Source organism: Vidua chalybeata, chromosome 9 (genome assembly GCF_026979565.1).
Source record: "Vidua chalybeata isolate OUT-0048 chromosome 9, bVidCha1 merged haplotype, whole genome shotgun sequence".
In the NCBI taxonomy this organism is placed as follows: Eukaryota; Metazoa; Chordata; class Aves; order Passeriformes; family Viduidae; genus Vidua; species Vidua chalybeata.
The window spans coordinates 27293625-27305608 of NC_071538.1; the positions used below are offsets into that span (position 1 = coordinate 27293625).

The window sequence follows — 11984 nt, forward strand, 5'->3', positions numbered from 1 at the left end:
TGGTTCTTTTTCAGAAGAGTCTTTGGGATACATTAAAAAAGAAGAACTCTTCAGCAACATCTGTAGTAAAAGTTAAGAAGAGTACTTCAGAAATTAAAATTGTTAATAAAACATTTCAAGTTTCTCAGAAGGTAGATAGACTTAGAAGTCCCCTTCAGTCATGTGAGAATCAGAACACGGTGCAGAATAGTACATCCCAAGGAAATGACCCTCTTGCTGGCTCAGAGAATCAGCTGCCTCCCTCTCCTATTGCATCAGTGCCAGAGGAACATGGCAGTACTGTTCACACGCCACTCTCCCTGAGAAGGTCTACTGCATTTGGGGATATTGCTGCCTCTGGAAATAAGGAGTTGTTGCCCGAGACAGACATCTGTGCCATCAATACATGTGTTACTGAGCACAATCAATTGCAACCTGAAAGTGCCTCCGGTTCTGCTGGATTAGCACAACTGCCAATTTCAAATGATGGAGCGGTTCTTAATTTTACACTCTCACCAGTTTCCACTCCAGAACACTCAGCCTCTGCACCTGTTTTAAGTACAAGGAGAATTTTAAGTCCAGATGCTTTTGTAAATGACAATTATCAAGTGGATATAGATGTAACAGAACAGCCTTTTCCAATTCTGTCCCCTGATCAATTTGTGAAGGACAGTTTGTCAGATAAACCATCAAAGACTCCTAAACCTGAGGCATCATTAATATCGTCCACCACACAGACTTATGTTGTTAAGAGATTTCTACCCTCAAAATGGAAAAAAGATGGAGGTGTAGAGACAGAAACACATGTTCACATAGAACATAATTTAAATGAAGTCTCTGAGCTGCATAAAGTAAAATCACAGGCACTTGATTGTGATAAACCCAAGGAAGATCACTGCAGTTTTCCTTCTGTGGAGGTACTTCAGACTGGCAATCCCCCTCAGAGAGAACAAACAAAAAAGCGTCCAATTCTTTCTGCCACTGTCATAAAAAGCAAGCGTGGTGCTGCTGAAGAAGCAAGAACAGAAACCCGCCAGCCAAAATCTAAAAAATGCCTTAATAAAGCAATTACAGGATGTGCTAATGTGGTGCCTGGACATATGGGAGCAGAAACATCTAAACAGCTGCCAGTTACAGCTCCCCTTTCATCTGAAAATAAGTGTCACAATGACAAGGTAAATTCATCTCCAACTGGATCAACTTCTTCCTGTCGTAAGAGGAAAAGTGAAACATACGTAGGAAACAGAGTTACAGCTCCAGTGCATGTGGAAGAAGTGGAAAGGAAAAGAGCTCTTACCTCTAGCACAGACAATCAAACACGCACGACCAGAGGACCATCGGCCTTCAAACCCACGAGTAGAGAGAGAGTAGGGCAGAGAAAGAAAGCTGGTGAGCAGTGTTTCCTTCTTTTACCATTTTCTGAAAGATCCTTTGATTAGGAAATGTATATAGCAAACTGAAATGTCTAGCAACAATCAGCAATATTTCATATCTCTGATATGTGGGCTTTTGCAATTTGTTAGGTATCTGTGTTTTTAAAAACTGAAAACTAGGTTAGAGTTTTGGTTATATAATTGACTTCAAATTTACTTTATTCCTGTGTAAATTTGTTAATGACAGTAATAGGTAAAGTATCTAAAAGCTCTTGAGCAGAGACCTTGTTACATAAATCAAATTTTCTGGAAACTTACTGCACAAGATTTTGTCACATGTACATTTACCGTTGTGAATGTTTGCCTCCATTGCTGTTGCCACATATTTTCAAAAGTAGTATCATGAAGGTTGGAAAAGACTGCTTGGCACATTGAGTCCAACCATTGACTTGGCACCACCATGTTCACCACTAAACTATAGCTCTAGGTGCCACATCCATGCGCCTTTTCAACACTTTTTAGGGATGGTGGTTCCACCACTTTCCTGGGCAGCCTGTGATAACTCCTAACCACCCTTTCAGTGAAGAAGTTCCTCTTTTTCATTCTGCTTGCTTTTTACTGTCTGTGATTAGTCAGCCTTCTGTAGTTCTCTCTGCCTTATTGTTTGCCAATACTTCATTGCTTGAAGATCAGAAAATGCTGATGCTTGCATTTCAGTTTATTTGGGGTTTTTCTAACTGTTCCAACCCAAAATATGCTCTGGAATGTGAAGGGAATGAGGGTCTGGAACTTAGATATACATTTGCAAAATTTAACTACCAGGAAAAATTCATCATGACTTTCAGATCAAAATAGCACATGCTGCTTTCTTCAGTTAAAGGATCTGTTCTGTGATCTGGATGTGATTTGAGGCTTTCAGCAATGCACTTCAATGTCAGGCTTTTTAAGATGGTTTGCATAAAAACAGGGTGCTGAAAGTATTGATATGCAGCAGGAAAAGGTGTGTAACTACCAGTTTTTTTCTAATAATCCATTAGGATAAAGCTAGATGGGCTGGACAAGGGCAGAGTAGAGGGGAACAATCTCCTCCCTTGACCTCTGGCCACCCTGCTTTTGACACAGCCCAGGATTCAGTTCACCTTCTGGGCTGTGAGTGCACACTCTTGGCTCACGTACATCTTTTCATCCACCAGAACCCCTAATTCCTCCTCTGTAGGGCTGCTCTCTCTGGGTTCTTCTCCCAGTCTGTGTGTCACCTGCACAGCTCAGCTTCAAGTCACCTGCAGACATGCCAAGGGTGTGCTTGATGTCTGTGCCATTGATAAAGTATTAAAGAGCACCAGCCCCAGGACAGATCCCTGAGGGACGCTGCTCATCACCAGCCTTCACGTGGGCATACAGCCATGGACCACAACCCTCAGGCTGCAATTCCTTATCCACACAATGGTGCACCCTCCAAATCCACATCTCTCCAGTGTGGAGATGAGGATGCCATGTGGGTCTATGTGGAAGGCTTTACAGAACTCTAGGTAGATGACATCAGTTGACTGTGTCAGCCACTCCACTACAGAGGGCCACCAGACCGGTCAGGGACAACCTGCCCTTAGTAAAGCCATGATCACTGTCTTGAATCACCTGCTTGTCTTATATGTGCTCTAACATCACTTCCATGAGGATCTGTTCCATGATATTCCCAGGCACAGAAGTGGGGCTCACCACACATCTTCCTTCCTCCCCTTTTTAAATCATCAATATCTTTTGAATGATTCATGGAGAATTACTCTAGTTCTGTACTTTAGAAGTGATGGGAACTTTAATACGTTTACTTTCACTGACGTATTTGCAGTTGATAATTGTGTGTGAATGCTTGTAGGTTCTTCACTTCAGAAGGCATCTAAAGCTACCAAGAGAATTAGTAAACCTGTCCCTGGATTGGCCCAGTCACACCTGACATTTGTGAAACCACTGAAAACAGGTAGGCAGATTCCTGGTGTTTGGTAGAACACTGAACAGAATATCACAATTGTACTGCTGGTGTCAGGTAAGATCTAACTGGTTAGAGCTGAGAGGAAATAGAAGATAGTACCTGAAATGAATCAATACCTAGTAGAACAATATATGCAACCTTTTGTGATCTGTTTTGATTACTTATAAGAAAATTGGTTGCAACACATGGTCAGCTAAAAGTAAATGTTACTTTTATCCAGATTGGCCTGTAAGTGTAGAATCTATATCACAGTTCTGCTCCCAGCTTAGTGATGGCTATCAGTTAAATGCCTCTTCCAGATCTGATAACATTTTAAAGCAACAACAGAATATCTCAGAAGAGAAAATTTCTTCCCAACAAGATAAAAATTTTGCAGAATTAAAAATAGTAAGTTGATCTAATCAGAAAAATGCATTTATAAAAGGGTTCTTCATGAATGTAATCCAGTTCAGTTTGAGTTTACTCCATTGCTTCTAGGATTCTAGATATCTTGTCTTGGTTCTAGGGCTGTAACAACAAGCCATGTTTTGTGGCTGAAATTTAATTAATAGTCCCTGATCCACAAGTCACTGAAGATTTTAACAACCTACTTTTTTGGCTATAGTGCTAAATGGAGTGTCAAACATTAATGTTTTCCAGAATGAAATGCATATTGGTTATCAACATTTCAAGAACTGCAAAGACTTAAGTTTTTTGTTGATTTGCTTTTTTTTTAAAGTCATCCCTAGGCACCCGCTGCCTTTTGCTGCTAAAAACATGTTTTATGATGAACGTTGGAAGGAGAAGCAGCAACGAGGTTTCACCTGGTGGTTAAATTTTGTACTTACCCCCGATGACTTCAATGTAAAAACAAATACCTCACAAGGTAATCATTTTGTCTTCTCATTTTCTTAAGCTTTATGTAATATACCTTATTAACACTATCAAGTAGTAGTACTCATTTAACACTAAACCTTTTCAGAGTCATGTTGTCATATTTTCCCCCTTCTGGTAAGTGTGGATGGCTCACTAGCTCATGGCAAGCACAGCACACCACACCCCCTGCGTGGGGAGGGTGCTCTGCACCAAGAATGCACTGGAATGTGTGGCTGTGGTACTCCTCAGTGGGTGGTGAGTGGGGGAATCCCCACCTGCTGGAAAATATTATAGCTGGCTCTTTACTAAAAGGATAACCTACTTTTTGCACTATCTTTAGCTTCACTTGAAAAAACTGAAGATGGAACCATTAATCTTAAAACTGAATTCCTAGTACTGCTCACTTATAAGTGTTCTTATATTTAATAGTTGACTAGTATTCTTGTACTTGACAACATATGTGTAGTGCAACAGCTGACAAGCTTCCTGAAGGATAAATCATCAGTCAGAATAAAAATAAAAAAAGTCAGCTTAAAGAGGGGAAAAAATAAATGAGGTGTGCAAAGCTGCCTTTATTTGAGATGTAAATGCTTGCTCTTTGTGCATGTTTAAACAGTAAATGCAGCTGCTCTTATCCTGGGGGAAGAGAACCATCACAAAAGGAGCCTTCCTAAGGCACCCACGAAGGATGAGGCGTCTCTAAAAGCGTACACAGCTCGCCGTAAGCTGAACCGGCTGCGGCGCGAGGCCTGCCGCCTGTTCACCTCCGAAAGCATGGTCAAAGCCATCCAGAAACTCGAGGTGGAGATCGAAACCAGGCGCCTGCTGGTCCGCAGGGACAGGCACCTCTGGAAAGACATAGGTAAGAGGGCCAAAACCTGGAATTCTCTCCTCTTGGAAGTAGGAAAAGGGTTATTCACACACTGAGTTTGTTTAATCTGAAATTGGTTAATAGAAATTTTTGCATTAATCTGAAATGTTTGCTGGATCTAATATTAAAAAATGCTTTCTTGCAGGAGAAAGGCAGAAGGTCCTTAATTGGCTTTTATCTTACAACCCTTTATGGCTGCGTATAGGTCTGGAGGTAAGTTCACTTAGTCTATAATCTAAGTTTAAAGCACATTGAGCAATTTTTTTAGTAGAGGTTGTTTTGTGTTTCTTTATATTTTCCGTCATACTAATTCAGGTAGGTTCAATTCAGTTATAGCATGATGCATATGTTTTAAATTGTTACCACATACTTGCTTTAAAAAAGTTATTATCTTATTAAGAAGTAAAATATTTAATCAAGGATAGTGGAAGTTAATTCCATGGCCAATAACACAAAAGTGTTTCCCTATCAGTTTCACTTTACTAAACTGGAGAAGAATGTGGTCGTCTTAAAGAAGCTCCTGAGCTCAGATGTAGATGATCATATGTGTTTTGAAGTGAGATTAGATCTTCCGAAATTTTCTTTGGCTTTACCTCTCAGGGACTCACTCAAAAACTGTTTGATATTTAGGGACAAATTTCCATTCATTATTTTAGAGATAATGTATAACAATAATGTATATTATTCACAAAATCACATAGTATTTAAGGTAACTTTTAACACTTGTTTCTGCTTTTTTCCCCTCCTTTCATATTAGACTATTTATGGAGAACTGATAGCTTTGGAGAGTAATAGTGATGTTATGGGTTTAGCAATATTTATCCTTAATCGCTTGCTGTGGAACCCTGACATTGCAGCTGAATACAGACATCCCGTCGTGCCCCACCTTTACCGGGAAGGTAACAACTAGTTCCAAAATAATTTATTTGTAGCAACTAATTTTTAAATTACCACTTATTGAGTTCTATCATTTCAGGTCATGAAGAAGCTTTGTCAAAGTTCACACTGAAAAAATTGCTGCTGCTGGTTTGCTTTCTGGATTGTGCCAAACGGTCCAGAATGATTGACCATGACCCCTGCCTCTTTTGTAAGGATGCAGAGTTCAAGGTGAGAGCTGGGATTTGATGTCTTCCTCCATTGTTGTCCTAAGACTCAGTGTATAATTTTTTATTGTTTTTAATCTGACAAAAGTTAAAGCTATGTGACTTGCTAAAAATAATTTTTAAAAAATACATAATTTTAAGAATTATACAAGAAAATATGAAATGTGATTTGGGAGGTACAAGGGATGAAAATTGTATTCTGATTGACAAACATTGTAGTGTTAAATTTTCTTTTTTTTTTAATTTTAGGCTAGCAAAGACCTTTTGCTTGCATTTTCCCGGGACTTCCTGAGTGGTGAAGGTGACCTTTCCCGCCATCTGGGGTTCTTAGGACTACCTGTCAGTCATGTTCAAACTCCACTGGATGAATTTGATTTTGCTGTAACAAACCTGGCTGTGGACTTACAATGTGGCATTCGTCTTGTGTGCGTTGATACAGAATTCTATTGAAATATTTATTTTCTTTTATGTAATATTTCATGTGGGCTCATCAGAGGCATTAAACCATGCATTTACCTTTGTTAGGAGAACAGTGGAGCTTCTGACCAAAAACTGGAGTCTTTCAAAACAGCTGAGAGTTCCTGCAATAAGTCGGCTACAGAAGATGCATAATGTGGAAATTGTTCTCAATGTCCTTAAAGAGCGAGGAGTGCACTTGAAAGATGAAACTGGTAAGGCCTAGAAATCAGGGTTATTCTAATTGCAGCAGACAACTACTGCACACTTTAATCCCATGTTTTATTTGGTAGGTGCTTCAATTGACTCCAGGGATATTGTGGATAGACACAGGGAGCGAACGTTAGCACTGCTGTGGAAAATTGTCTTTGCTTTCCAGGTACTGTTCAATTGGTTATTTTGTTTGGGTTTTGCTAGTAACAAAGGAATAATAAGGAAAACACCACTCTTTGAGGAATACTTGATGCCTGTGAAAGCTTCTACTAATCAAATTTTAGACAGATTATTTTCTTTGTATATTCAAAGCTCCATGTAAACTTTACTAAACTGCTAATTGTTCCCTAACACTACAGCTTGGATAATGTTTTAACTGTGCTTTTTCTTACACATTCATTCAAGTTTTTGGAAAAAAACTGAGTTTACGCCACATAGTAGCAGAATTGATACTTAAAAGTTGAAATAATGTTGATCTCAAACTGCAGGTAGACTCTTAGTAACTTAATGTCTTAAGAAAAGGACATTTTGAGGTTACACTGATAGACAGTTATAGAGTAATCTCTGAAGCTATAGCTCTTCTACTTTTTATTTTTATCCGAATCAGTCGATGAAATATCCTTGGAATAAAAATGAAGATTTCTTAGGCATTACTGCAATGACATTTCAAAAGTTAATAGAGGAAGTAAAAATATTTTTTTTAATAAAATAGTAAAAGACTGTTTTAAGAGTTAGCTTGAGTCAGAGGGTATTTTAAAAATAAGTGTCCAACTGACAAATCCAGTTGGAAGGAGCATAATGTATGAAAGGCAAAATAAGATAAAAGTTGAGGTGGAATTTCACCACCAAGCAGTCTGGAATGTAAGTGCAATTAGGTATATATAAAGCAAGAATATTAAAGACTTCAGCCACAGAAATATCACTAAGATAGGATAATATAATAAACATCAAATGTAATTATTTTCTTTCTTAAATACCATTACACTATTAAGTAGTTAACTTCCTTCAGTTAGTTATTCTAATGCATGTGTCACAGTTGCATTGTTTTTGATTAGAGAAATAACTTGAGTGAGTAGTGGCTTTATCCAAACCCTGTGGATATGCTGCTTGTTTTCCAAGCAGCTCAAGTCCTTTTGGATTCCCTTAAAGGAGGAGGATTGGTACATGGGCTAAGAGGAACTGCAGGCAGGACTCTGAAATTGTTTCCTCGGAGAGCACATTGAAATTACACAGGGAATTTCCCCGTTTCTCCCAACACTGGTTAATAAACTATGGTTTATAAACTAACCATTAGTTAATAAACTAATGCAGTAACTCTTTTACACAGAGTAGTGGGAAGAGTAGATTTAGGGTTTTTTATCCACCACCTATGCTGGCAAGTCCAGATTTATCCACTACTGATTGTGCAGCAGGTGCTGCTAAGAAGTTGATTGTAGGTTCCCTTTGAAAATGCCGTGTCTAAAGCTCTGTATCCAGCAGCGGTAATGCAGGATATGTCAGACTGTTGACATGTCCATTTTTTTTTTCTTCCTAACAGGTGGATGTTTTTCTGAATGTGGAACACTTAAAAGAAGAAATTGAGTTTTTGAAGAACACACACAAGACAAAAGCACTATTGGGTGCTAGCAAGACTTCTTCAAATTATTTTAGAGTACTGGAAGACAGTAGTAACGTCTCATCTCAAACCTACAGTGAAAATGTGAAGCTGCTGATGGCATGGGTTAATGCTGTTTGTAGATTTTACAATATTAAGGTAAATAGTTTTGTGTACACTTCCACAAGTACACCCTGTGCTGTTGTAATTCTTTACAGAGCAGAGTTCTTCAAACCAGCAAATATGCAGTAGAAGTCAATGGTAATTATTTGTAATCTTCAGGACTTTGTTTAATCTTATTTAAAATAACCATTGTTCTGTGAGTTTAGCTGCACCTCTCTTTTTAAACAAATCTGAGCAAAAAATTTCTCCTTCCAATTAGTCTTGTGCATAAAAATGCTTTTTAAAAGTTGAACATTTTTTGAACAATTTTGGAATAGGAATTGTTTGTGGACTTTTACTGAGCCTTTATTTGAAAAATATTTGTGTATAGAATTTCCAATGTTTAAAAAATTATGAACACTAAACTAATTTTTGGGATAAGGTCAGTTCATCTCCTCAGATGTTTGCTTAGAAGGGATATGTTTGCTCATTCCAAGAAGGGAAGCCCTGGTCAGAGACCTGACTCTGGTCAGAATACAGTAGCAGCTGCTAGTCTTTCTGAAGAGTAAAACAGAGCTCTTAGGACTGATGCAAATTCAGAACTTATTTCTGCATTGAAAACCTAGTGTAAAGCTATATATAGGAGTTTATTTGGGATCCTGCTGTAGAAAGATTGGTTTCATAAATGTTTCCCTTGTAGATTCACTGTATAATGAGTCACACCTCTTTTGTTTCTGGGCTCTCACGGCTGTATGTCACTGTACAGTAAATGTTCAAAGGAAGCACTAGCTACTTAAATTTTTTTTGTTAAAAAATAATTTGCACTTGGTCACATTTAAAGGTACAAGAGAAGAATTCTATATCCAGTATATTGACTAGTACAAAAATTCAAGGAATTTGTATTTTATTTAACAGGTGGAAAACTTCACAGTGTGTTTCTCAGATGGCAGAGTATTATGTCATTTGATTCATCACTATCACCCCTGTTACATGCCTTTGGAAGCTGTGTGCCAACGAACAACTCAAACAGTAGAATGTTCAAGAACTGTTACAGTGGGACTAAACTCTTCCTCCTCATCTGAGTCTGACACTTCTCTAAATGTTGTGGAAGAAACATTTGATCAAAGTGAGTTATTTGATGTACAGAAGTTAATGTTAAATCTATTTCTTTGCACAATTTGATTTGACTAATGTTTTATCTTTGCAAAGCTGTAACTCCCTCAGTTCTATACAAGGAACTCCTGGACAATGAAAAGCAAAACTTCCAGCTGATCAATGCTGCAGTTTCTGACCTAGGTGGGATACCAGCAATGATTCACCATGCAGACATGTCAAATACAATTCCTGATGAGAAGGTAAAATGCCTTTAGAGCTGATATAGATGTATTCTGCCCTCGTGTGAACATGTCCTGCCCTTTTGCAGAGCCCTTACCCTGCTGTGTTGTGTGTTTCTGTAGGTTGTTATCACCTACCTCTCATTTCTGTGTTCGCGGCTTCTTGACCTTCGCCAAGAAACTCGAGCTGCACGATTAATTCAGGCTGCTTGGAGGAAGTACAGGCTGAAAAGGGAACTGAAACTCTCTCAGGTACTCTTTGCTTGTGCAATATTCATAGCTTCTCCATTAAGGAAAAAAAAAAGAGAATATAAATTCAATGGAAAATACAGATTTGTTGGACTAATATTGGCATTTAAACTAATGAGTGCCATTTCTGTCATCAAAATATGTGGCCTTCTTGGTGGTGTAATCTACTAAACTCCTCTTTTAGACTTCTGAAGTAATTACAGGTGTTTAGAAGCTACTATTCTTTTTTTGTGTGTCACCCCTTAAACTCTTCTCCCAATATTTCAAATATAAAATAGTTGCACTGCTTCCTTAAAACTAAAGGAGTAGTTAATTCCTATTAATGTCTATAAGGCGAGAGGAGTAATTAAACTTTTGCATGGATTTACTATTTTTGTTAAGGAGCTAAGGTTCACCAGTCTTTTGAATTGAATTTCATAGTTCTGATGTTCGGTATCTTGATTTTCTGGTAGTTATACCAGATTTAGTGAAGGTTTTAAAACTATGACACCTTAAGGTTGATTAATGCCACCACTGTGTCTTGCTGGGTTACATATTGATGTTGGAACAGTGTTCAAGTGAAATATTCTGAGAATCTGTGGTGTAGAAAGGGACAGAGGTTCTTTCAAGGCTTTTTCATGTCCAGTTTCTTTACTGCATAAAATCTCTTTGATGACAAATGATGATGACAAAACACTCCCTTTACAACTCTTTTGAAATAACTAATAATAGTACAGATGCTGGTGGAGAAGGAATCAAAACCAAAACCCTTTAAACATTGCAGACATTATTTTTATTAATTACCCTTATAATGTGTGCATATGTAGTATAATTTTATGAAACTGATGTAGATAATTATTCAAATCAAAAATTTGAGTGAAAATTCCATAGCTAACGTTCAGTGAAAATTTATTCTTTGTAGGAAAGAGACAGAGCTGCTCGGATAATTCAGAAATCTGCAATGAACTTCTTGGCTCGCCGGCGTATCCTGAGGAAAGAGAAAGCAGCCATTTTCATCCAGAAGCACTGGAGAGGATACTTGGCCAGGATGACTCTCTTCAATCTAAAAAAGGCAAAACTGGAGGAAGCCAGAAATAAATCTGCCACAGTCATTCAGGTAATACAATCTAAAGCAAGATTACACAACAGGGGAACCCCTTGAAACCTCTAAGAAAGAGTCTTGCTAAGGTCCAGTTGTGCTGCTTGCAGCAATTAATGCTTTCATTAAATGTAATTTTTTAAAATTATTTTTCCTCCCTTTGCTTTTGAGAGGTTTAGTATGTTTTTCCCTCCAGGGAGGGATGGTAATGTGCTATTAAATTAACAATTATTCCTTCTTGGTGAATATTTTGGAGTACCATAAGCATTAAAACATAGGGTGCTAAGCATTTATGTAAGGACTGATGAGATTGTGTTAGTTTTTTTCTTTGCAGCTGCTGAACATTGCTTAAAGAAGCTTTAAATTTTTTTTTTTAATTATTCTCCTAGTGTTATGTCACCTGCAGTGGCCACATTCAGAGTGGCAGACATGGCAATGGTAGTTTGGGCAGTTAATTCAGTTTCTTGAGATACTTTCACCACCATTACCCGAAGATAAATATTTCACTCCTAAGACTTTTCAGAATGGATTTTAAAGAATGACTGATTTATCAGATAGTGCAAAAGGGAATCTGCTGTTGCCAGGGTAAATTGAAGCTTTTCCCAGAATTGAAAATGCTTAAAAAACATTTAGCTTTTGCTTTTTATTATTTTTTCAAAATAGATTTCTGGATTTGACTTCCTAGGGGTTAAGAGCCAGAGATGAGCTTAGTTGGTTAGAGCATGGCACCAATATGTCAGGGTTTGATCCTGGTATGGGCCATTCAGTCAAGTCTAGGACTCAATCCTCG

The 11984-nt window shown here is 38.0% G+C and overlaps 1 protein-coding gene across 2 annotated transcripts in view; it reads left to right on the forward strand.

Moving 5' to 3' along the window:
• Window positions 1–11984, forward strand: part of ASPM (assembly factor for spindle microtubules) — a 29021-nt gene that overhangs the window by 2008 nt on the left and 15029 nt on the right. For both annotated transcript variants that reach the window (XM_053949961.1, XM_053949962.1), the window contains exons 3-17: window positions 15–1368; window positions 3226–3327; window positions 4058–4204; window positions 4811–5056; window positions 5211–5278; window positions 5823–5964; window positions 6042–6172; window positions 6418–6593; window positions 6694–6839; window positions 6918–7003; window positions 8375–8590; window positions 9449–9659; window positions 9743–9888; window positions 9991–10119; window positions 11018–11212. In XM_053949961.1, coding sequence (XP_053805936.1) covers window positions 15–1368; window positions 3226–3327; window positions 4058–4204; window positions 4811–5056; window positions 5211–5278; window positions 5823–5964; window positions 6042–6172; window positions 6418–6593; window positions 6694–6839; window positions 6918–7003; window positions 8375–8590; window positions 9449–9659; window positions 9743–9888; window positions 9991–10119; window positions 11018–11212 — 3495 coding nt within the window. The remainder of the gene's footprint in view (window positions 1–14; window positions 1369–3225; window positions 3328–4057; window positions 4205–4810; window positions 5057–5210; window positions 5279–5822; window positions 5965–6041; window positions 6173–6417; window positions 6594–6693; window positions 6840–6917; window positions 7004–8374; window positions 8591–9448; window positions 9660–9742; window positions 9889–9990; window positions 10120–11017; window positions 11213–11984) is intronic.